Source organism: Nilaparvata lugens, chromosome 13, assembly GCF_014356525.2.
Source record: "Nilaparvata lugens isolate BPH chromosome 13, ASM1435652v1, whole genome shotgun sequence".
Taxonomy (NCBI): Eukaryota; Metazoa; Arthropoda; class Insecta; order Hemiptera; family Delphacidae; genus Nilaparvata; species Nilaparvata lugens.
Window position 1 is genome coordinate 18,652,307 of NC_052516.1, and position 27,324 is coordinate 18,679,630.

Sequence of the window (27,324 nt, forward strand, 5' to 3'; positions counted from 1 at the left end):
TCCATTTTTCTCCATTTTTCTCCTATCCTGTTTCCTGCTTTTTTCGTCACTTTTCTCCTTCATTGTCTCTTTTCAATTCCCCTGAATTGTTTTTCTTTCCTCTCCTCTCTACATAATCATTTCCTGATGCACCTCTGTTAGTTTTTCTTTTCTTTGATTTAATTCACACCAATTCATCTCCTCCCCTCTGATTCCACTCCATTTCCTCCCTTTCTCAACTTTCAGCCTTTAATCTTCGCGAGACCTGAAAACGTTTCTAATAGTCGATATCCAATTCAGGAGATTGGCCTTTAAGTATGCTTTTAGCTTTATGGACTAAATTGGTGTTTGAAGTGTTTGTTCGACTATTATGATCTCCAATCTTTGTTATTGGAAGTAAAGATTGTATAGTGATACGGAATTGAATTGATAACATCATGTGAATCAATCATGCTTTTTTATCTCTATGTTATGTAATAAAGCAATTATTATGCTTCATTATCTTTCATGTTGATTGAATGTGAACGATTCTTGGCGATTATTTGGAATTCTCGGAGGGGAATGACTTACTCTTACCTATAATAGAAAACACATAGCAATAAGCTAGCTACACACTCATCGTTTTTTGGACGTATTAATTTTTCGTCCTTATAAATTCTATAAGATTAAAGAGATGATGTTTGTCAAAGTCTGTTTAATCTGATTGAAATCATAAGGACAGAAAAAATAGTACTGTATGTCCAAAAATCGATGTGTTTGTAAATGGCTTTTAAGTTTATCATAATTGATTAGAAATATTTCAAATGGGCGTTAATTTTTATGTAGCTCTGGGAGTCACCTCTCAGTCACCTCAGAATATTGAAACAATAAGACCTTAGAGGAGGATTGCAACTATTGAATAATTTAATATTATTTAGTATTATTTATTCATCTTTTAATACAATTACAAATCATAATTATAGTGATGAATGGGAGAGAGTAACAGGCTTATCCCAAAAATGGTCTTCTCCCAAATTTTATAGACAGTAACATTTTCAAAAGATTTGTTGAACTTCACTTATTTTTGAGAATTAAATTAAGAGTTTTGACAGAAAAAAATAATCTTGAGGAACTCTACTATGCTCTACTTAAAGCTGTAGCAGAGAAATCTGATTAGGAGATTTCAAGTACATCAAATTGAACAGGTTTTGCTAGATAAGAATCTACAATCACAACATTTACATACAATATTATGCCCGGTTGCATGTAGGTCTATTAAATTTAACCGTGATCAACTGCTGATTGTAGACGTCGTCGTTTCTCTCATTGGTTCTCGTGACTTTCAACTATGATTTGATCCCGATTGTATCAACTATGAATTAAAATGCATAGCAGTTCAGATAAGAGCAATTATTTCTTTTCTCCAACACACCCAACCACAAAGCCCATGGTTTTCAATATTGGTAACATTTATTTGTTTTGTAATTCTTTGTTATTTTGTTTTGTCTTGTTTTGTGCTTTTTCAATAGTTGACAATAATTGGCATTGTTAATATCAACAATATTCTCAATATAGATTGGTAGGCTAATTGAAAAATCAGTGCACCGTATGGTTGAGAAAGTGGGAACATTCTGTGTGATATAATTCGATGACAACAAAATCAAATATGGCGCCCGAAAAGCGGAGATCGCGATTTGTGAGGAGGGACTCGGGAGCCATGTCAGTTGTGATCAGGAGGAGGACTTCATCAACTAGTACCAGCAATTCCGGCACATGTACACCGGTCTCCGCCGGTGCTGAGGTGTCCTACTTCTGGAGTCACTATCCCGACATGTACGTAACAGTTGCTGCGTTTTGGGAGCGGTTTGTTACTAGTGTATTTTGAATACGAATAATAATGACTAGTAGTTCTGTGAACAGTAGACCTCACGCAGTATTCTCATCCACAATAGTACCTGATTGAAATTATATACCTTATGGAAATACAGCAATAGATTGGCTTCTCCACACATCTGTGTAATCACTTGTCAGCTGATTTATGATGAATAAATACTATAGTCTGATTTTTACTCTAATATTGGCGTATGAAGGAGGCTCCCTTTTCCTTTTATATTATCCTTGAAATGCAAAAGTTCCAAAAACCTTGTATATAAGTCGACGCGCAATTAAAAAAGGAACATACCTGTCAAATTTCATGAAAATCTATTACCGCGTTTCGCCGTAAATGCGCAACATATAAACATTAAACATATGAACATATACATTAAAACATTCAAACATTAAGAGAAATGCCAAACCGTCGCCTTGAATCTTAGACCTCACTTCGCTCGGTCAAGGAATTTATCTTCACCCCCTTGCGAAGCATGATCAGTATTTTAATTGGAGTACTTCTTCCGACTCCCACTGTAATGTTCACACCAAACTCGGTAGCTCTGCAGAGTCTGTGGATGGATGAATGGAAAAAGATCTGTCGCCGGCTTAAGCAATGCAGGTGTTCACACCAACCTCTGCGTATCTGCCAGCCGAGGTTTCCAAGAAAACTCTGCTGGCATACAAATGTTTTCGAATTGCTCTGGAAGTGATTTTCTCCAGGCATCCGAGCAGACGTTTTCGATAAAGTTCTCTCATCAAAAACCTAAATCGTGTAAATTGGAGATAGAAGAATATTCTAATTTAATAGCTTAATAACTTAACTTAGCTTGGATTCAGCGCCTTCAGTTTAATAATAATAATAATATCGAGTGACCTGGCTGGCTCAGGTCTGGTGTCAGAGTTTTCAGGTCGCAACTGATCAATTTCAGGTCCTCTGACATGACCTAACGACTACTTTTTAGGCAGCCGGGACCGACGGCTTAACGTGTCCATCCGAAACACGGGAGTGGCCCGAGATAAATATCTTGCCCGGGCCGGGATTTGAACCCAGGCCTCTGAATCACAAAGCCAGCATCTGATCCACTCGGCTACGGCCACTCCTATATATAATTATTATATAATTTTATAATAAAATTATATAATAAATAATAATTTGGCTCGCGTTTTCTTGGAAAAATTAAAAATGAGGAATCGGCAGAAATCTTGAAGAATCGCCTTCTAAACATTACCTCAAACACTTGAGAAATTTGCTCAGAACAATGGTATTTTTATTATTCTGAAGCTGGTAGGCATGCTACTGAAGTGGAAATGGTTTTCATTAATGAAACATGATCCTAGTAATGTATGACTTATTTTGACTATTTTTCTCTTTTGATATTGGCTACTGCGGCTGACTCTAGGCACAATCAAATTTTTTATTAGAATTCACTGAATTCACTTTTCCTGACTTATTCAACTCTCTCTCTCTTCCTTTCTCTTTCTCCTTCTTTCTGTCTCAATTTCCTTATCCTCCAAAGTCTCCAAACTCTCTTCCAATGTTAACTTTTCTAACCTACAGTCAGTTCCCTGCTCTAAATCCATTAAAAAAAGGTTTAAGTCGATTTCAGCAACAACTTTAACTTGAGATTCACTCCATACTATCAGTATAAGTTAAATAGGAAGCATTGAGAATAAAATTTAGTGGAATGCTGTCGGTTCCAAATGAATTCCACCATAGAGCAGAGTAATGTTTATAACAACATGCGCACGCATTCATCAGCTACTAATCCATCTTCATTAGATAGAACAAAACTTTCGGATATAGAGTGAGAGAGAGACAGCACAGCCACTATCAATCATTCCCCCATTTATTTCTATAAGAGAGCAGCAGCTCTTTGAAACAGAGCTATATTATGGTGAGATTCACTTTAAATTGTCAGCATTCCTCGAGAAATAGCACCAATTCTTCCCATTTAATCATTGCTGACTGACAGTTTCCTCACATAATACAGTCAGTTACCAAGGCTGGCAGTCAGCATTCACTAGACTTAAAACGAATGCCTCCCATTCGACAAATGCTGACAATTTTGAGTGAGTCTCACCCATGCTCTAGATGCTTTGAGAGACTGATGGAGTTATTTGTTTGTATGTGCAACAATAGTGGATTTTCGTGTACGGGAGGGGTTGTGGGGGAGAGTAAATGACGGAAGTCGTGCATAATTTTAAAAAAGAATTAGAAAAAGAGAGCTGCAAAGATGAATTATGAAAGCAAAATAATAGTAAAAGAGAATCATTCAAGGTCAGGGATAGGGAGGAAGAGGAAGACTATAGAGTAACACAAAGAGAATTGAAGAAAGGTATTTTTAAAAATAAAGTTACAATGTTGGGAGGAAAATTATAAAGGTGGAATAGGAAGGTCGTGGTTATGAATGGGGAGGGACACAATTTTCTAGCGTTTTATAAAGAAGGGTGTCAAAGGATTAAGGAAATGGGATGGATGATGGAAGTTACGATAAGAGAAGAAAAATAGGATGAGGAAGAATAGCAAATGAACGAATTAGAACAATAAGATGATGGGCAACAATAAAAGAGGTAGAAAAGACGTTGATGGTAAGAACAGAAGCAGGAAGGAACAAAGGATGAAGTGGTGAAGGATGGAGGAGATCAAAAAATAATGATCTCTTATGAAATAGATTTCTTAAATGATGTAAGTAGTGAACTCTTGTTCTAAAATTGGAGTCACATTGTATTCAATCACTGAAACCTTGAACCAATGAATCTTTCAATCAATCAGCCAAAACTAACACACCGATAATTAGCGAGTTTTTGCTTACTTAGGTCTTATATACAGACACCTATTTAAGGCCTCATACTTATTACATCTAACTTCACTACGCTAAAATACATTTTCAGAAGACGAAGCCGTCTCATCTTCCAATATTGAAAGCTACGCTACGCTGATGTGAACTGGACAGATACGTACCTTGGATTTAAAATTGGGAGACAGGACGTATTTCAGCGTAGCGCAGTTAGGTGTAGAGAAATCCTTAGTTTTTACAAGTTCTAATTCTTTGTAGTGCTGCGTAGGTTTTGTGAGGATTTGAATTAATAATATTGATGAAATCAATAATGAATTTGTGATTCAAAAGAATAATAATTAGTTTTGACTTCAGATACTGTGAGATATAGTGATCTAACTGTACGATCTAGTGAGATAACTGGCTTATACACGTACAGGATAGGAGGTTGACGCATCATCACGTCTGAGCTACTGGACTGATTAACCTAAAATTTTACATAATAATATTATAGATTCTTAATTAACCTTGGATGGTTATAGACCCATTTTCGATTCTTCAAGATTTCAGTTTGTCAAGTTTTAAAATAGATCCTTGCGTAGCACAGGCTACCTGCTAGTCCAGAATAAAACACTAGAATGATTGTCTTAAAATATCACGTATTTATTAAAAAGTTACAAACATGCTTCAACACCTATGATGTCATCTTCAGTTTGATAATTTTAAGCTTATTATACAATAATAATGAGTGTGTTTTTTGGTGTTTTTCAGTTTCGATGTGGAGAACGGAGCAAGCCCGGGCCGGTCGCCCCTGGATGGAGGCGGGGGGGCGTCCCCCTCGGCGGGGCTCGTCCTCCAGAACCTGCCACAGCGCAGGGAGTCCTTCCTCTACCGCTCCGATTCAGACTTCGAGATGTCCCCCAAGTCCATGTCCCGCAATTCGTCGATCGCCAGCGAAAGGTCAGTCCCAGAATTTGATTACTAACTAGAAATCGTAGCTATTTGTGTGTGGTTTATCGTTATGTGTGCATCCTGGGACTAAATTACTGGGTGAGGACGAACGTCTGATAAATACCCAACTATATTAAGGTCCACGTTATAATGGCAGTGAGGTCCACGTTATAATGGCAGTGTGTGAATTGCAATAGTGTTGCTAACCTTGTCTATCGTTCAACAAAGCAGATGGCGCTATCTCTTTCACGCATTGCGATGTTGCCACATCGTTTATCAACAATGTAGAAATTCAACTAATTGACTAAATATTTCATCTCAATCGTGAAAATTTATTATTACATCTTCAAAAAATATATTTTCTTGACAAATAAAATATGATTAACTATTTTCAACAATAATGAACAGTTGAATTTATCAGATATACCAGATTCAGCTGTTTGCGTGGCAAGGCTGAGATCTGGCAACCATTTCCTCCTATCTTACTATACTATACCTATAGTGAGGTCCACGTTATAATGGCAGTGGAGAATGATAGGAGAGCAACGTTGTCCATCCTCTGTCTTGTCAATGCCTTCTATAGACGGTAGCTGATACAGGTTTATTGATGGAATTTCTACTGTTCATTCTCATTTAAAATTTAATCAATTATATTTTATTAAGCAATAAATTATATTTTTCAATAATTTCATGATGAATTTCCATAATTAATATGAAATATTTTGTTAACTAATTATTAATTCTACATTGTTGAAAGACGACCTGGCAACAGAGCAAAGCGAGAAAGAGATAGCGCTATCCGCTTTGTTGGATGATAGACAAGAAAAGCAATACCATTACTAATCAAACACTGCCATTATAACGTGGACCTCAGTATTGAAATAATAAAAATAATGTACTCTGTAATATTGTTGTTTTTGTACATCTGGGGACTAATGTGGTAACTTGTAACATGGTTTATTAGGCTAACTTTTGAAATATTTAAATAAGTATGGGCTCATGCTACTAAACCGTTGTGAGTTTCCTGGTAGCCTATGCTTATTCTATGATATTGATGATCACAAAAGTTCCATGAAAAGGCTTTGTACGATTGTTTAAACGAGTATATCCTCAAAAAAATGAGGGTATTGCAAGAAGACCTTTGGTATTATTTAAATGTGTTCATCCCCCAAAAAGTATCCACGATCATGGATGGAGGTTGGAGAGTCTCTTAAAAATTAAGAGTTTAACTATTCTTATTTATGATACCTTCAGGAAAAATAATTCGTTTTGAAGTCCAATATTATATGAACCAACTGGGAAAAGAGATGTAGGAAGGCCGAGGAAAAGATGGATACCGGAACAGAGGTTAATAATCAAATCAAATAAAATTTTTCATTCACTCGAAATTTATACAAAATATTAACAACAGACCTAATATTATCAATAGACCTAATCCTTGAAGTGAAGAAGAATAAGATCTATTCTTATTCTATGGTATTATGTTGCAAAAATGATTTATTATATTCGACAGAATCATAAGAGCAACTATATATTGGTTCTTCACTTTTCTTATAGCATAGTCTTCCAATTGCGTATATGGACAAAACATTGACTATTTTTTGTGTAGGCGTAGCATTTTTCGACTTATATATTCTTCACAGTAGGGTTACTCAAGGGATTTCGTGGGCACTTAGTGAAGATGAAACAGTCCTGAATATTCTGATTGTAGGATGCCTCAGGAAAATCTCTCTCTCCTTTTTATTTGCGAATAATTTTTGCCGTTTATGATCCTTTTCTCTCTATGACAATTAGTCTAATCAGAGTTGATGAATCTTAAATAGGACAAAAATTATTATTGCATATAATCATATGATATATGTCAAATTATTCCTTTAAAAAGTCCTGTAAGTCCAGAAAATAGTCCTGAACATCATTCTCCATGTTCAAAATGATCAACAAGCTGTACTTGCCTGTGCTCTAGCGGCAAAAGCTAGAAACTTCAACGCTAGTTCGTGTTTCTGCCGCTAGATGTCGTGAAGCTCCATTTTGCCCGGTAACAGTGATTTGGTGCATAACACAAGTGGTCCTTCTAATCAATAGATGTTTAGTGTGATATTCAAGGGTTTTCTCCAACCCACAATGAGAATTTCTTGCGTGTTGAAAATTTTCAGCCGTCTCCTTACTTTTTATAGTAATGGAAACGTTATATGGTAAATTTAATATTGTAGCTGGACTTATCTTCATTTAATTTCAACAGCACAACATTTTTCATTTAGGCTACTTTGAATAATAATTAATTTTTTGTTTTCACAATACGTAGTTAAAGCTGATATGTTTTGTGAAAGTTTGTTTTTTATTTAACTGGACCTTAGTAACAGCTTAGCTTTTTCTTACAATATTTGTGATTACATTTAAATTTCACTCATTATCTTATATGCACTGATCTAAACTGAAATGAAAAGCTTTAAGCTGCGTTTACACCAAAGTTAATAACAAAATGTTAATAATTAAATCCTTATAGATTATATTGGATTGAACATATCTTATCATACGCATGATGAATATTTATGTGTTTGTCACGTTCCGTTCAATCTAATAGAATCTAAATGGATTAAGTTATTAACATTTCGCTAATAACTTTGGTGTAAACCCAGCTGTAGGCTTTAATCTTTTGCGTCAGTCCATAGGTAATATTCTTCTGCTCTCTGTAATCTTTGAGGTTTTTTCAACTTGAAAAGAACATTGATTATTTCGACTACCAACTATCACAATATTTATTTATAGAGAGTTTCTGCAAGTAAGAATAATACTCTACTAATATAAATGAAATTAAAGCTTGATTTATTAATTGAGATTTGGAAAACCGCTTTTTCCTTGTTTAGTGAATTGAACTGAATAGTAGTATTTAGTAGATTAACTGAATCAAAATACACTTTCCACACACCGATTTCAAAATTAGATCCTGCCAATTTACTTTGGCTTTGAAACAACATTGTTAATACCTAGAAGAAAACTCTCACATTTCATCCCCTACTTCTTCAAGAACTAACGCTTCTGGTTCGAAACAATTTTCAACATTACTCAATCTGAATTAATGAGATTAATTTCTCACTTGAGTACTTTAGTTATTGGATAGGGCTCATGGCTTTTTAGAGAATAATTGGATTACGAAGTTTTGTAAGGTAACCCCTTTATGATCTGTTGTTTTTACACAATAATGGGAAATCACATTCCCCAATAATGAGAAGAGTCGAGTCTCTTCTCGACCTGAGTCGCGTAAGTGTGAGTTGAGCCTAGGTCTATCTCGCACAATAACGATGAAGTTAATTAAGTTTGTAGTGTGAATGTTGATGTTGTGGAACTTTTCCATAATTGAATAGACTTAGAACATTGTCAAAAATCCACTTTAATTGAATAAAAATTAATATTTTACAGGAGCATGCTTTCGTGTGTGCTCACACATCATCATCATCACGAAAGCTCCTGTAAAATATTAATTTTTATTCAATTAAAGTGGATTTTTGACAACGTTCTAAGTCTATTCAACGATGAAGTTACTTGAACCGTATATCATAGGATCTAATCTAGATCATGAATATATAACGAAAACATGGAAATGAATAGAGGCCAGAATGAAGGCACTCCATCACCTGTAGTCAAAGATTTTTCAAAATAGAATAATGATTTTTTTTATAATTTATAAATCCTCAATAGGTTGCTAAAATAAACTATAGGGTTGAGTAGGCCCATGTAATCTTTTATTGAGTCTATCATCTATACAAATTATCTAAAGCTGCAAAAAATCATAGTTATTGAGAAAGTATTCCAATCTGACGAGAATATTGAAGTTCAGGATTAAGAGTAGAAAAATATCCTATGAGGCTCACATTAATCAGCATTATGGGGTTCATTTATCAGCATTCATTATAATTATCTTCAAACGCTGAGAGTTTGGAATGAATCTCATTATGAATTTTGATTTAACAACCTGTCGGTTAGAAAGACATAATTTATTTATTTAGAAACACATTCAAATTCAAATACATTCATTCATTATTCATAGAATTCAGCTAAAAACAACATGCATTCTCCCAAAACTGATTTAAACCTCAATTTAAAATATCATTCAGTCAATCAGTTTATGTATAGTTTATGTGTAATTAAGACCATAAATGACATTTTTACAAGTGGAGAAATTCTTCGGATTCAGAAAAGATGAAATATGAAGTAGCTTAACAGAGAAAGAGTATTTATTTTTATTTATTGGATAGAGCAAACAATACAAAAGTCGGAAAAGAAAGAACAGGCTATTGTCCAAAAGTGTCGAAGATACTGATATTAAACCAGATTATAGAATTTGGAGAATGAAGAATCTGATAGTGTGTGACAAATAGGAGAATAGATAATGATGTTGAAAGCAAGAGACAGTGATGAAACAGGTAAAAAAAGAGAGGCGAAGCGGAGTTGAAATAAACTTTTTTGAGTTAGTTACACACGCGCACAAAGAATAAAACAAGGATCTCTTTTGTGAAGCACGTGTTTGTAAAACTACGCATCTTCCGGATGGAAAATCCTGTGTTTTTCAACTTTCCTGAAATTGTTTTCAAACATTACGAGTCGAATGTTCAACTGCAAATCACGTAATTCGCATCTTGAACATGAGTTGTTGACACACGGAATGGAAAATGTCAAGGAATTTAATACAGAAATTGAGATGTTGAAATTTTAGTGATATTATGTCTTGGTTTTGGTGGTTTTCTAACCCGTAGTTCTGAGAACAACGTGAATAATGACATGCGTATCGTTTTCTTTTTTTTCAATTTATTTGTTCTTGACTGTTTTCCTGGAAAATACTCAAGGTTATCAAAACTACCTGTTGTGTTTTTCGAGAAAATCATATTGTTGAATACTGTTTGAAAAATGAGAGAAATTTATTGTATTTATCCTAACTTATACAGTCGAAAGCATTTATCCCTTCCACTACCAACGTTTTTCACATACACGAAATACCAAGTGGGGTAACTGGGTTACCCCAGCAAGATTTATGTATTATATAATTATTTCATATTTTTCTCCATTTATTCATCAATCAAATGTATTACAAAATCTATTAAAATACTTAAAAATAAGTTTCTTCTGTTGATAAATAGGATTTTAATTAAAAACTGACAGGCCAACAAAATTGAGCATTCTATCATATTGTTGTAGGGGAAAAGATTTAAAGTTATCATTCTGAATCAAGTTTGGCAATAAAATGGAAATTGATCATTAAATTGATATCTTATGTATTCTGATAATGGCTCTAAGCTTTTATCAGCGTAGGTGAATTTCAAGATCTTTAACGAATATCTACAATGAGAGGTTGTGAAAATATCACCCAGTACCCGACCATAAATACGGAATGAATCTATTCTATTCCAATGATATATCAAGCCTAGAAAAGGTTTAAAAGCCTAGAAATAGTACTGTATACAAGAGGTCTAGATATCTCCAATATGAGATATAATAAAACTCTATAGTCTATATTTAGAGATCTCTGGATATCTCCAATATGAGATATAATAGAACTCTATAGTCTATATTTAGAGATCTCTGGATATCTCCAATATGAGATATAATAGAACTCTATAGTCTATATTTAGAGATCTCTGGATATCTCCAATATGAGATAAAATAATAGAACCATAGAGAAACAATAGCGTAAGTAGATATCCCATGATATAGGGAATTTATGTCGCAGCTTTTACTGTCGATTATTGTCAATTTTTACTGTTTTGTTGTTGTGATAGTGTAAGAACGGCACAATTTGAGAGACTACCAGCGTCACACAGCTGCATAGGAAAGAACTACGTGAACTATCGGCTTGGGATAACAGTAAAACTTGCGACATAAACGCCCTATACCATGGGATATCTACATATGCTATCGTTTCTCTATGATAGAACACCAAACTCTATTTAGAGATCTCAGGATATCTCCAATATGAGATATAATAGAACTCTATACTCTATATTTAGAGATCTCTGGATATCTCCAATATCAGATATAATAGAACTCTATAGTCTATATTTAGAGATCTCTGGATATCTCCAATATGAGATATAATAGAACTCTGTACTCTATTTAGAGATCTCTGGATATCTCCAATATGAGATATAATAGAACTCTATACTCTATTTAGAGACCTCTGGATATCTCCAATATGAGATATAATAGAACTCTATACTCTATCTAGAGATCTATATACTCTTAGTGGAGATCATAGAGATCTCTCTCCCATATTCTCACTGAGATTTGTGGAAGGAAAGATGAGACTCAATTATTATACTGATGATACCATCTGACAATGACAGCCGCTTGTCTGTATCTGATAAGGGGAAAAAGTTTAATTGATAAATGAGCCACCATGTTTTGTAGGGTTGTTTACTCTTCTGTATTGTTTCCAACAGCTGTTCTTGACAAGTGGACAATAGCTGGATATAATTCGTCTGCAACAACAGTAGCTACGGTGAAATGCCCACTTCAAACTGTCGGCATCTATTTAATGAGAAGCGTTGATATTGTTTCACTTGGAATGCTGAAAGTTTGGAATTGATCTCACTTCACTTAAAACTGTCAGAATTGATTGAATGGCAACCATTGATGTTTGTTTATGAGGAATACTGACAGTATGAAGTGGATCTCACTCCACTTAAACCTGTCAGCATTATTTGAAGGGGGCGCATTGATGTTTCCTCATGTGGAATGCTGAAAATTTGAAGTGAATCTCTGTGTAGGTCGAAATTAAGTTGGTTAATTGATTAGCAGCCATCTGCTGATTGAAAGGGAGCCTTTGAAATGGGGTTTGGTCAGAATTTTGTGAGGATTTCAGTTCTGAATCCCACCACCCAATTCTGTTTGAAATTCATAACTCCACGATGGATACGATTTGTGTTTCACTGAGTAATTGATACTTTTAGAATCAATCAGTCTTCGAAAACAACATGAAAATCAATTTTCCCTACAGTTACCTTGAAAAGTGACCATTCCTGCACTGATTACAGAACGCAAAGAATGACTTTTCCGCTCTAGTGCGCAAAGTATAACTTTGCGTACTCTTAATACTTTGCGTATTATCTTGCAGCCATTCCAATCAGCTGTTGACATTGTTGGTTTGTATTTTGAATGCGAATTTGTTCTATCTATATTTTTTCCGATTTTCAAATAAATAAAAATGAGAACTCATCAAATTATACATTTTGAATATTATTAATTATTCATTATTTCAAATAAAAATTTTTCATTCATAAATTGATAGGTTGAAAAATTATTTAGTAATTAAGATTCACTCAAAATTATTCAAATTTTCAAATTAATTGAATTAATTTGAATAAATTATCGATTATTAATTTTCAATTGGATTATCAAGTTTAAAATAAATTAAAGCTGTTATTAATAACAAAATCATACAGACAAACATTTGATGGATTTCAGCCATCATTTTACCCATAATCAACCACATTTCATATTCAATGGTAACTGAAGGAAAAATTTAATGTGAAATATGTGCGCAAAGTTCCTCTGCTGAACTCAAGAAACCATTCTGCCCTCGCCTACGGCTCGTGTGTGAACTTTTCTTTCGGTGCAGCAAACTGTCACTTTGCTCACTAGATGCACAAATAACTATTCTGTGTACTGCTATACATAGGTTTTCTCTGATCTCATTATAACAATCAAGTTATAAGGCTATTCCACTTCAAGATTTATTTCGAAAAATACATCTATTGTATAAATACAATTTTCTGACAAAATTGCTTTTCATTTATTTTTATTATTTTTAATCTCTAGGTTCCTGATTGAAGGAGGTAAAACATTATATAATTTTATCGCTGTATAGATGAATGTTTTTTGAGTCCTGGTGAGCCCTATAATAATCATTGTGATAATGCAAAAACTCCAGATTGAAATACCTTGGTCATGACAATGTACTTCACAAGATGGGGCCCGGTTTCAAGGACACTCATTAAATCTGATGGGCCATTGAATCTATATAGAGTCTATAGGTTTAAAGGTCCATTTAACTAGATAAGTGTTCTCGAAACCAGGACAGAGTCATTGAAATCAATAACATTTTTAAATGAATACATCAAATAACTTGCTGAAAATAGCTTGCCGTTTTCTGTGGAGATTATCAAATCTTTGGAGTATGGCCGAGCACGTTCACCACAATTTTTATAGAATTATTTATTTATTAAAAAACTTATTTATTTATTCATTTACATCAATATAAAAATTACAACAACATATGAAGGCTTACATGCCAAAAGAAGCCTCATTGAAAATCAATTGTTTACACAAACTGAAACTAAATTAGTAAGAAAGAAAAAACGAAAAATAGCAATAAAAATAGTTTGGAAGAAACATTAAAAATAGAAAATAACACAAGACACAATAGAAAATAGAAAAAAGACTGGAGGAGTAATAAAAAAATAGACTAATCGAAAAAAGAGAATAGGTAGCAAGCCTATTTTCAGAAGAAGAATTTGAAATTTGAATTTTTCTGGTCTGCAAAATTGATTAAGCATTTATAATTTAAGAGCTTGATAACATTTTTCACTAAAATTGCGCAAATTATCAGCGAATATATCTAGAATCGTATTCAAATAATTGTACAGTCTTACTATTGTAATAGAATAGCCTTGAATTAGTTTACTCGTATTTTTACCATAAAGGACGACAAAATACATTTAAGCACAGACAAGTCTGACAAGCTTATACCCCTTCCTGTGAACTGAGTTGAGAGCCCAGTCATTCAAATTTATTCCATACAAATCACCTTTGAAATAAAAAATTAAAACCCAAGTACCCTTTTTCTTTAAATTGTTTAAAAAAATTATACAATTAGTACAATTCAAAAAAGGGTAATTAGTTTTTAGTTTTCTATTTCTATTCAAGAGTAGTACCAACGGAAAAATATAAAATCAATAATTTTGACTTGGAGGAATATGCGGAGCAAAGAAATGGAGGTAGATCAGCCAATTATACAGTGATGGATAGTCATAAGTAGAAGCGCAGTTGCCAATTTGTCGATTAGACTCAGTTGACTAGTCTACTTTCAGAGAGGAAACTTCGTAAGTGTATCATGAGCACTTGAACACTTACTAGAAATTAGAGAACGCTGGCCGGTTTAGAACGGCAACATCGCCGCCGCTGTTTCCCTACCTTTCTCTGCTGCGAATGTCACTCCAAGTCAAAAGTAATTTTGAATGGATTGTAGTAGGTACCTGTCCTTATGAATTAGTTATTCTAGTGGCACAATATAATAGAATTAATACGTGTAAAATTGGTTGTAAAATTATACGTGTAATACGTGTAAAATTAAAAGTATGAAATTAGTTACTCTAGTGGCACAATATACTAGAATTAATACATGTTTAACACGTCTTTACAAATTCTAGAAACTAACACCAGACTCACCTTCTAGTTAGTAGTGGTGAGTATTTTTTGTAGAAAAATAAGTAATTTAAAAAATTGTTGAAGCCCTATCACAAAAACACTCAATTTTGAAAACATTCTTTCAAAACTTGTGAATCGGTTTTCTGCGGTGAAAGTTGGAATTTTACTGAAAATGTTTGTAATTTTGCAGGCTAAAGGAGGCAGAAGCACCAATAATAGAGAGGCCGTATGTAGCATTTCAACATTCAAACAATGTTTCAATGTTGTGTGTCTATGTTCGTTTTGTTTGTTTGCGTTGATTTTTTTTGTAGTTAGTAGAAATTCCATGTTCTTGTCTCTCGTAGTAACTAGATGTCATGTTCACCTCTCACTACTTGTTAGCTAGTTTTCTATGTAAATGTGATGCTTGCTCTGCATTCGAATAGTAGAAATAGTATATTTTGTGATTCTAGTGAGCATGAGATAGATACTGAACTGTTTGAATAACTTCATCACTTTCAAATTTTTAACAAACTCATTCAATATGAAAACTCAACAATTTGGCCGGCCAGATAGCCGAGTTGACAAGGCTTTAGTCTGCTAGTGCTACCTTGTCGCGGGTTCGAATCCCGCCGAATCCCATCGATTAGGCATGGACGTTCCATCATCTCAAAACCTCACCCTCTCACTCCCCATTACCCACGCACAAGCAAAAAGCTTGTGAGGAATAAGGAAATAAATTTCCTTCAGCTGAGTTATATAATACTAGCCCTTGTATAAAAAAATCTTCATCTACAATGATAGTTTAACGTTTCTTGGATTATATTTTGTTCTAATTTTTTATCCAGTGATGTTCATCACATTGATTGTTGTTCACTGTATTACACTGCATTCAAATACTAAGATTTAATGGTATTTTCGCAATGTCAAATTATTCAAATTTTGACATTCAAAATCTGATTTAAATCCAGAAATTGAAACAAAATTGAAAAATTTGAGCTTAATTACGGCAGATATCCCTGAATGTTAAGACATGAATAAGACTTAATTGATAAGTTGGGACAATCCATTCTCTCAATATTCTCAATTAGCCCAGATGAAGTAAGTAGTGGAGAACTATCTGCCGGACGTTCCGATTTCTACAGTGAGGTCCACGTTATAATGGCAGTGTTTGGTTAGCAATGGTATTGCTATCCTTGTCTATCATTCAACAAAGTGGATAGCGCTATCCCTTTCTCTCTTTGCTCTGTTGCCAGATGGTCTTTAACAATGTGGAATGATAAATGATTTAAAAAATACTTCATCTTAATTATGTTTGACAAGATAGACAGAGGATCGGCAACGTTGCTCTCCCATCTTTCTCCACTGCCATTATAACGTGGACCTCACTATAGCGGTCTTAGAAAGATTTAGATATCATCACAGAATACATCTTCTTAGAACCGAACTCCTCTAGAATACCATTTATAAGTTTACAATCGCTCCCCGGTGGTTCTGAACCCACCTAAAGCTGTAGGTTATGACCTCTCATTATCATCACATCCGTTACCCACGCAGAAGCCGAGCTGATGTGGGCTTCATCATCAGCAAAAGAAAGTAAAGAAAATAATGTATGTAAATCATGGATATCTACTCGTGTATTTGTAGAATAACACCATAGTACCCTTTCTTCGAAAAGTTTTCTATATAAAATAACAGATTAAAAACGTAAATAAAAACAATTATAGTTTCGATGTTTCACATCAACTTCTGGTTTTAAAGATAAACGTTCAAATAATCTGTTTACTAATATATTTGTCAAAAATACTCGTATAATATATCCTCAGTATACGACAGATCAGACCGTTGACCGCTCTTTGTGTGGTATCTACAAATATGTATCCAAACTAAAGTATCTAAACCTTTATGTGTGGTATCTACTTGGGGAAACGTTTATTCAAATAATATTGAGCACTCTACCAAAATACAAGGATTTTCGTGTGGTTGGATGTTTAAAACGTATTATTCTCTCACACCTTCAAAATATTCGATATTGGGATTCGCATTCTATTAAATGTTCTGATACTGCTATTCAAATAATATTAAACACTCACCGAGACTTAAGCTGGGTCGATACCATAAATTGAATCACACCTTCTCTCTCTTGGTTCATCTCTCACGATCACCCCCTCTCTCTTTATTTTGATATTTCTCTCACAAAACACATCCTCCCTTCTTCTTCACCCATACACGTTATTTCCAATGTTTGATGAAAACATATTGAAAATTCTGAGACTGAAATTCAGATAGCATTGAATATTCTCACGGTTACTCTCAATAGGATTTGTTGACTGGTGCAGATCTCTCTTTCACTCCCTCTTTCTCTTCACCATCCACCCTTTCTCTTCATTTCTCTATGCGCTTTTTACTCACTCTCTCTTTTTTCCTATATTTAGAATAATATTTTTAATTTATTATTATTTTGTAAATTCGCAATGTATGAAATAATTGTGATTGTATAAATGCAATAGGGTTTTCAAGACCTGGCATGTGATAAATAAAGCAATCAATCAAAAATCAATCTCTCTCTCTGGTTTGGTAGAGAGTTAGTGGGGAGGATATTTTCAATATTCTTTCCGAAGAATGGACATTGATATGTCCAAATCTCTGCCAATTTTTGTATATGCATAACAATTTAATTATCTACCGTTATTATATTACAAAAATTGCTTTTTCATATTATAATTATACAGTTCAATAATTATTTTCTTAGTCTATATTATGTAAATTCATCTATAATTTTGCTGTATTGTAAGCTATTGTATATAAATGTATAAGCCAGTATATATTGTAATCTACATAAATAAAGTACTCAATCAATCAATCAATCACACACACACACACACTCACTCTCTCTCCCAATCTATCTATCCCTTTCGTTTTCTCTCTCTTTGCGCTTTGGTGACTGAATAGATATTATTCTCTCTCTTTCTCTTCCTCACTCTCTCTCTCTTTTTATTCTCTCTCTTCCTTTTCTATATTTAGAATAATTTTTTAAATTTATTATTAATTTGTAAATTCGCAATGTATAATTGTAATTGTATGAATTCAATAGGTTTTTCAAGACCTGGCGTGTGATAAATAAATCAATCAATCAAAGATCGATCTCTCTCTCTCTCTCTCTCTGACACTTTCTCTCTTACACACTCACACTCAATCTCTCTCACTTCCTTTCACTCTACAACTCTTTAATCCTGAGGTGTCTGAAGCATATATTTCCAATTCACATTTCACTTCGCCATAACGCCTCATACCTTACCCGGAAAACTCTATTGTGAAATACACTTCAAACAGTCAGCATCCCTAATTGAATAGCATTAACGCTTCTCTTTTAACCCTTACTGACAGTTGTCAGTGAATCTCTCTGAAAACTTCTTGGTGAGATTCAAATTCAACTGTCAGCTTCACTCATAATGATCATATTAATGCTTGTCATTTAACTAATGCTGACTGTTGAAAGTGAAACTCTGTTCGGTGAATTTTGAAAGCAGCCAATAATGCGACCGAAAATTCGTTAGAGCGGAAATAAATTGTTGTCGTCGTAGTAGTGTCGTGTTTGCAAAAGGTGCGAAATTTGTGCGGTGCGCGTCCCCGGAGAAATTCGACGAAAATTGAGCTTATGTCAACTGATTCGAACAAATTGGATCTATTGAAAAACAAGATGGCGTCCGTTTCTGTCGAGTTTCTGCCGACAATTCCTTGGGTTTTCGAGGGAAATACGATTTCGATATCTCCTTCTAGCTGCTACTAATAACTGTAGTTTTCTCTCCCGAATTATCTTTCAATCATTCGTTTACCTTCTCACTCTCTATGTGAACTAGTATCTTGTTATGTGTATATGAGTGAGAAATAGCTCTTAGGCTTTACTCATATCTGTAATATAAATCGATTTATTCTGTGATTCATTCATTCATTCTCCTTTCCAAACCTCTCTCTCTCTTCTCTCTCTCTCTTCTCTCTCTCTCTTCTCTCTCTCACTTCTCTTTCTTCTCACTGGCTTAAATTCCAAAGAAATTTGAATCATTTTTCTTCCTTTCATTCGCTATTTTTTATTTTATAATTTTTACATTTTGTTGATTTTTTGCTTCCTTGATCTTATAATCTTTGTTTTATAGTGTTCTATTTTTATTTGCAATAATTTCATTGGAGGGCTAAGTGTAAGAGAGGGCCGGCTGCACCCTAACTTCGCCTTCCTAGGTTTTCAATAAAGGCAGCTAGTCAATTAATCAATCGCCTCTCTCTCTATCTCTCTCTCTTCCTCTCTCTCGCGATCTCACTCTCTCTCTCTCTCTCTCTTTGTAACTCAGTATTCTAATTATTGTATTGAAGGGTCAAGTGTAAGGAAGTAAGAAAATACCTCTTAGGTTTAAAATAAATACATTTATTATTCAATTTAATTCAATTCAATTCTCTCTTGCTTCTCCCACCAATATTACTCTCTCTACTTGCTTCAACCTAACACTCTCCACATTCCTCTATCACTCTTCATGTGAGGGAGAGGGCCGGCTGCACCTTAACTTCGCCGTCCAGGTTAAAATAGAGGCAGTCTATCTATTTCTTTGAATACCTCCCTCAACCAACTCTGTCTTATCCATTTTACCTCAATTATTTCTGTCAATATTCTACAGGTAGTCTCTCCTAACCTGTATATTATTTATTCTCTCTCACTCTCTTCTCCAATCTCTATCGTACTTATCTTCTCTCTTTCTCTTTTCCTTAACCACCTCCTCTTTACTTCCCCCTCATAACCTATGTGTAATATTTGGACAATTTAAAACTAAATTAGGAAATTGAAGAGGTTTTGGGCAACAGCCTGTTTTTTTTTCTTTTCCAATCGTTGTATTGTTTGTGCTAACCTAATAAATGAATGAATAAATAAATTCTCACATCCCCTCAAACCTGCTTGCTATTACAGATTCTGCTCAATTTTTCTCAATACCTTACTCTTTATCTCACTCACTCTTCATTTATCGTATTATTATTTTCTCTACCTCTCTACCACAACTTCTCCATTTTTTTCTCTTTATATTTGACCTCCTCTCTCTTTGGACATCCTTTCCCTCACTACCACCTGATTCTCCCATCTCCTCAATATTTATCTTCTCTCTTCCTATTTCTCTCAACCCATCTCCTTCATTCTCTCCTCTTTCTCTTGACCTCCTCTTTCTTCGGGCATCCTCTCCCTCTCTAGTACCTGATTCTCCCATCTCCTCTATATTTATCGTATTTACCTTCTCCCACCTTCTCTCTCTCTCAACCACCTTTCCTCCATTTCCTCCTCTTTCTCTTGACCTCCTCTTTCTTCAGACATTCTCCCCCTCACTACCCCGTCATTCTCACACCTTCCCCATATTTATCTTATTCAACTTTACTTTCTCTATTCCTCTAAACCACTTTTCCTTCATTCCCTCCTCTTTTTTTGATCTCCGCTCTCTTTCTTTGGACATCCTCTCTTTCACTACCCCGTCATTCTCCCACCTTCTCCATATTTATCGTATTCACCTTTTCTCTCATATTCTTCTAAACCACCTCTTCTTCATTTCATTTTCTTTTTATTTACCTCCTCTTTTTTTGGACATCCTCTCCCTTACTACCACCTGATTCTTTCATCTCCTCTATATATATATATATATCATATTCACCTTATCACTCCCCATTTCTCTCAACCCCTCTCCTTCATTTCCTCCTCTTTCTCATGACCTTCTCTTTCTTTGGACATTCTCTGTCCCACTACGCTGCTACTTCTCTCTTCCTCTTTCTCTTAACCACATGTCCTTCATTTACCCCTCTTTCTCTTGACCTTCTCTTTCTTCAGATATCCCACTACCCTGTCACTTCTCTGTTCCTCTCTCTCTTAACCACCTCTCCTTCATTTGGTAGAGAGTTAGTGGGAAGGAAATTTTTAATATTCTTTCCGAAGAATGGACATTGATATGTCCAAAGCTCCGCCAATTTATGTAGATGCATAACAATATAATTATCTATAGTTATTATATTACAAATTACTTTTTCATATCATATACAGTTCAATAATTATTTTCTTAGTCTATATTATGTGAATTCATCTATAATTTTGCTGTATTGTAAGCTATTGTATATAAGTGTATAAGCCAGTATATATTGTAATCTACATAAATAAAGTACTCAATCAATCAATTTCCTCCTCCTTCTCTTGACCTTCTCTTTGTTTGGACACCCCCTCCCTCACTACCCTGTCATTTCTCACTTCCTCTGTCTCTCTCTCTTAACACACCTCCTTTATTTCCTCCTCCTTCTCTCCACCTTCTCTTTGTTTGGACACCCCCTCCCTCACTACCCTGTCATTTCTCACTTCCTCTGTCTCTCTCTCTTAAACACACCTTCTCCATTTCCTCCTCTTTCTCTTGACCTCTTCTTTCTATAGACATCCTCTCCCTCACTATCCCGTCATTCTCCTTTTCGCCTCATTCTCCTCTTCGCCTCATTCACCTCCTCAATCCTGATTCCTATTCAAGACCTCGCCCGGTAGCAAATCTCAGCCGTGGCCGTCTCGAGATCTGATGAAATTCAACATTTCCCACTAAACGAACACGTACCTCTGCCTCAATTTGAATGCTGTAAGCTGAGTAGAACTGGATTCACCCTAAAACAGTCAGCATTAGTTAAATAGCAAGGATATTTATGTTATTTATCAGGAAAGCTGACAAGTTGGGGTGAGGCTACTGTAATAGAGCACTTCTGCGTGAGACACCTCGGCTCACAACTGAGGCATTCTCAAATTCACTTCAAAACTGTCACCATTTCTTATACAATAACACCAATGCTTCTCATTCAACTAATGCTGACACACCAAGTGCTCTGATTTCTGGAGCGAGATCCACTTTAATCTGTCAGTATTTCTCGTTTGTAGCTTCAATGTTTCCCATTCGAATCAATGCTGACCCAGTTAATCTCACAGCTAGACAGCTTTCTGATTTCTGACACTCGTTCTGTCTTCGTTGCATTAAACTACATATCACGTGTTTGTTGTGCTAGTTGGCTAAGAGAGAGAGACACTGAGAAGTGCCAGGATTGGTTGGATGGGAAGATTTGAGTTGATTCGTAATGGATTCGTAAAAACTTATGAAATAAGAATTAATTATCAATCAGTTTATTCATTATTCTACTCAATTTACTCATTCACGGCACTTGTGTCATATTGCTCCAAAAACTGCAACCTATTGGCAGGTTCTAGAACTACATTCTGAATGAAAAATACTAAGAAATTGTCAAAAAACCACTGATTTGGTTTTGCTTGTCAATCAGTGGTTTTTTGACAATTTCTTAGTCTTTTTCATTCAATATGAATAATTACCACAATATCAACTTCTCAACTACACAAAAAGTGAGAACTACATTCATCACAATACAAACTGTCTACCAATCAACAGAGAGTAGGCGGAGTTTGAAATACTACGGATGTAATTCGTAGTGGATTTTTTACAGTGAGTGTGATTTTTGTTAGTTTTGTTCTAGATCAAAATTTCTAACTTTGGCCTCTAGTTTTGAGCTTTCACTGTCAAGTTTTTTTTTGAGAGAAAGAGAGAATTAGGATCATCATTCTTCATGAACAGATTTTTCATTTCTTCAACAAATGATTCCCAAAAAATAATATCAGTTGTAGAACTAGTCATGCTAGTGGATGAATTTCTTCATAGTGAGTAATATAAAATCTATAAAGTGAGATCTATAGTTTCATTGCTGCACGAATTTTAGAACTCCTTTCTCTAATTTTGAGGTATCACTGTTTAGTTGTTTTGAAAACTCTTTGAATCATCATAGAAAAAAACTGAATTCTCAAATAAATTTATAAATTTTTCCAACAATAGGTACTGAAGTTTTGAAAATTATTTGTAGAAGAATATCAAGTGTTTCCGTTCTTTCATGCAGTCTCAATCTCCATATCCCCAACTAAATACAAAGCACATAAGTTCGTTAAAGTACTTATGAATTAAGAATTAATTATCAATCAATTCATTCATTATTCTTAAATTTAATCATTCATGGCACTTGTGTCCTATTGGTTCAAATGCTACAACCTATTGGCAGGTTCTAGAACTACATTCATCACAATACAAACTGTCTACCAATCAACAGAGAATAGGCGGAGTTTGAAATACTACGGATGTAATTCGTAGTGGATTTTTCTACAGTGAGTGTGATTTTTGTTAGTTTTGTTCTAGATCAAAATTTCTAACTCTGATATCTAGTTTTGAGCTTTCATTGTTAAGTTTTTTTTTCGAGAGAGAGAATTAGGATCATTATTCATGAACAGAGTTTTCATTTCTTCAACAAATGATACCCAAAACATAATATCAATGGTAGAACTAGTCATGCTAGTTAATGAATTACTTCATAGTGAGTAAGATCGATGAAGTGAGATGTATAGTTTCATTGCAGCACGGATTTTAGAACTCCTTTCTCTAATTTTGAGTTATCACTGTTCAGTTGTTTTGAAAACTCTTTGAATCATCATAGAAAAAAACTAAATTCTCAAATAAATTTATAAATTTTTCCAACAATAGGTACTGAAGTCAATCTCAATCTCCATATCCCCAACTAAATACAAAGCACATAAGTTCGTTAAAGAACTTATGAATTAAGAATTTGAGAATTAATTATCAATCAATAATTAATTCATTATTCTTAAATTTAATCATTCATGGCACTTGTGTCCTATTGGTTCAAATGCTACAACCTATTGGCAGGTTCTAGAACTACATTCATCACAATACAAACTGTCTACCAATCAACAGAGAGTAGGCGGAGTTTGAAATACTACGGATGTAATTCGTAGTGGATTTTTTTACAGTGAGTGTGATTTTTGTTAGTTTTGTTCTAGATCAAAATTTCTAACTCTGGTCTCTAGTTTTGAGCTTTCACTGTTAAGTTTTTTTTAAGAGAGAGAGAGAATGAGGATCATTCTTCATGAACAGAGTTTTCATTTCTTCAACAAATGATGCCCAAAACATAATATTAATGGTAGAACTAGTCATGCTAGTGAATGAATAACTTCATAGTGAGTAAGATCTATAGTTTCATTGCAGCACGAATTTTAGAACTCCTTTCTCTAATTTTGAGGTATCACTGTTCAGTTTTTTCAAGAATTTCTTCGAATCATCATAGAAGAAAACTGAATTCCTAAATGAATTTATCAATTTTTCCAAAAATAGATACTGAATTTTTGAAAATTATTTGGAGAAGAATATTAAGTCTGTTCCGTTCTTTCATGCAGACTCAATCTCCATACTCTCAACTAAATACATAGCAAATGTTCGATGGAAAACTTATGAATTAAGAATTAATTATCAATTAATTCATTCATTATTCTACTAAATTTACTCATTCATACTGCTCCAAATACTGCAACCTATTGGCAGGTTCTAGAACTACATTCATTACAATACAAACCGCGTTTACACCAATCAGGAGATAGCAGGCGGGGTTTAAAATACTAACCAGCATTTGCCGCCATCTAGTGGCAGAATTTCGAGTTAGAACTGTTATCCAATCAGGAGAGAGTCGAGAGTGAATTAGTGACCCAAAAAGTGCTGCTACCTATTGGCAGAATTCTAAGTTAAGTATTTCTCACTTTGCCACTCAATCATGAGTGAGTGGGGGAAGTTGAGAGTAAATTTAAGTACAGTGATCTCAGTATAACTGTGTGGTAGCAACGTGTCTTGTTCTCTATTGGCCGATGGCTTTCAGACTTATTGTTGCAAGATTCAAATATTTTCCTTCACTGTTATATTGGAGTAGGATTCTTCATTCATTTTTATTCTGATTTTTAAACTTCCAATTAAATATTGTGACCTTCAGACTAAATAAATCACAACTAAACTTCCAATTAACTACTAACAGTCAGTAAACCTCTGACTATCCAAGCATGTTATCTATCATCACTGTATTTTCATGGAAGAGTGCATTTACGAACAGATTTAAGCTCAGCAAGCTAAGCCCACATTACTGAGACCATAGAGAAGATATCTTAGCATAAGTAGATATTTCATGGTATAAGAGCGTTTATATCGCAACTTTCACTGTTAACTCAAGCCGATTATTGTCCAATCTCACTGTTTTGTTCGGGTGAGAGTGTATGAACGATACAATATGAGAGACCACCACTGTCACACAGCTTCATGGGGAAGAACTACGTGGACTATCGGCTTGAGATAACAGTAAAAGTTGCGACATAAACGCCCTATACCATGGGATATCTACTTATGTTATTGTTTCTCTATGGTGAGACTCTCTCCATTGTAATGATTATCATCACCTTTCATCACAAAAATTGTATGCTCTGTGCACTATTTACTATATATATAAAATGTATTGCTGTATATTTCCCTTGAAACTGTCTTCATACACATATTCGAGACAGCGGTTTGCTATCACATTGTCGCAATTCCCTTGCATATACTTGGAACAGCAAAGTCAATTTCGTCTGTCATATTGATTTGTGTGTTTCGAATGTAGTCAACCAAGTTGCACTGGCTCTCCAGACTTCAGACTATTGGCAACATATCAAGCTCAAAATAAGCCACACAACTTCAACTAGCTCCCAGATGTTTCAAAACTTTGAATGCTCTGTAGAATCATGATATGAGTTGTATTGTGATACACTGTGGAGATGTAATCTATAATATATTGAAGGAAAGAATTGGCTTATACCATGTACGAAAAAGGAAATTTACGAATAACGCTTCATCACGTCTTAACTAATGGTATGATACTTCAAGATTTCAGTGTCTAGATCAACTTTCCAGTTTGTCAAATTTTCAATTGGACTTTAGCGTAGCACTGTTCACCTTAGTTCTTAATAACAAGGGCTACCTACTTCCACTCTTCTGGTAGTAGAAATAAAATTGAAATAGTACCCTTTTTTAAGAAAGCAACATTCACTTCTTTTTAAAAACCATAAACTTCACCAAATTATTAAACCATTGAAGATTAAATGAGAGCACTTCATTTCGGGACATATTCAGCTGCAATTCAAGAAATTAGGATATATATATATGTGATTCTTCTTCTAAAATTCCTCGAAAGGGATTTCTCATATTTTTCTCCATCCCTACCTTTATTTCCATCGTCTTATTATCTCTCCTTCTCCATCCTAACTCCGCCCTTATAAAGGCAATTATTCAATTCAATTTTTCCATCTCCTTCTTCATGTTCACTTTCGTCTTTTATCCATCATCTACATATTTATCTTTGATGTCCTATTCATATCGATTAGTGTGAAGTTGGCGGGTACTTATTGTAACTACCGAATCTAGAAACATAAACAGCACCATAAACAGCAACGTCAAATTCGCCAAAATAAACCTAAACTACGATTCATACCATTTTCCGTCATCCTTGAGAGACCCATACTACAGTTTCAGAATCACTGATTAAAGTAATATATTAAAGTATAGTAGAATGTATTAGATCTCTAACAAAGAGATCGCCAACGTTAGAAACGGAAAGGCACCCTAAGAAGAAGAAGAAGATTTCAAGTAGAGCAATAATAGTTTGATGAATAATTCAGCAAAAATGTATTTTTTGTAGTATTTGAAAAAAAACAAGGGTTAATTCACTTTTTTCTCATCAATAATTCTTCATAACGGTTTTCATGTGATAACAAAGAGTAAAAAGGATTTCATCATTCTTGGTCACATTTTAAAAAATTGTCTGATCTTTCCATCAGAGTTTTCCACCAGCAAAAGCGTCTATCAAATGAAAAATTGGGAAAACTCATCAATTCACTGTATTGTTTTGAAATAGTGACATTTAGCAATATCACTGTTTAATCGCCAGCTAGCTTAGCCTCAAGTCAATTTGTTAAACCCATGTTTTAGAGCTGTCTATCTCCTGTCTCCATTATATTGATGACTTGAGCTACATCAAAATGCAGTATTGTTAAAGTAATCCCACCCTGGATAAATTTTTGGCAAGATTAATTAGAAATTGGGCCAGTGATTGATGGTCTCCTTCTCTCTCTGCTACGTTCTCACTCTATCTTCTCTCACTCCTTCTTCTCTCACTCTCTTACTCCTCCTCTATTTATCTCTCTCTTTCTCTCACTCACTCACTCTCTCTCTCTTTCTCTCACTCACTCACTCACTCTCTTTCTCTCACTCACTCACTCTCTCTCTTTCTCTCACTCACTCTCTCTCTTCCTTTCACTCACTCTCTCTAGAACCCCACCGAAAATCCGGGCTCCTTTATATCCATAATCCTCCATATTATTCTACATCCTTACCGCTCACCAAGTCTTTATATCCTCCCACTTGTACTTTACAAATTTCCACCTCCCTGTAAATTCTGCCCA

The 27,324-nt window shown here is 34.5% G+C and overlaps 1 protein-coding gene across 1 annotated transcript in view; it reads left to right on the forward strand.

Annotated features, from left to right (window-relative positions):
* LOC111044032 (cAMP-specific 3',5'-cyclic phosphodiesterase) overlaps positions 1–27,324 on the forward strand; it is a 435,954-nt gene that overhangs the window by 257,422 nt on the left and 151,208 nt on the right. The window contains 2 exon segments of the mRNA XM_039439964.1: positions 5,379–5,567; positions 15,166–15,201. Of these exon segments, the coding sequence (XP_039295898.1) occupies positions 5,379–5,567; positions 15,166–15,201 (225 nt within the window).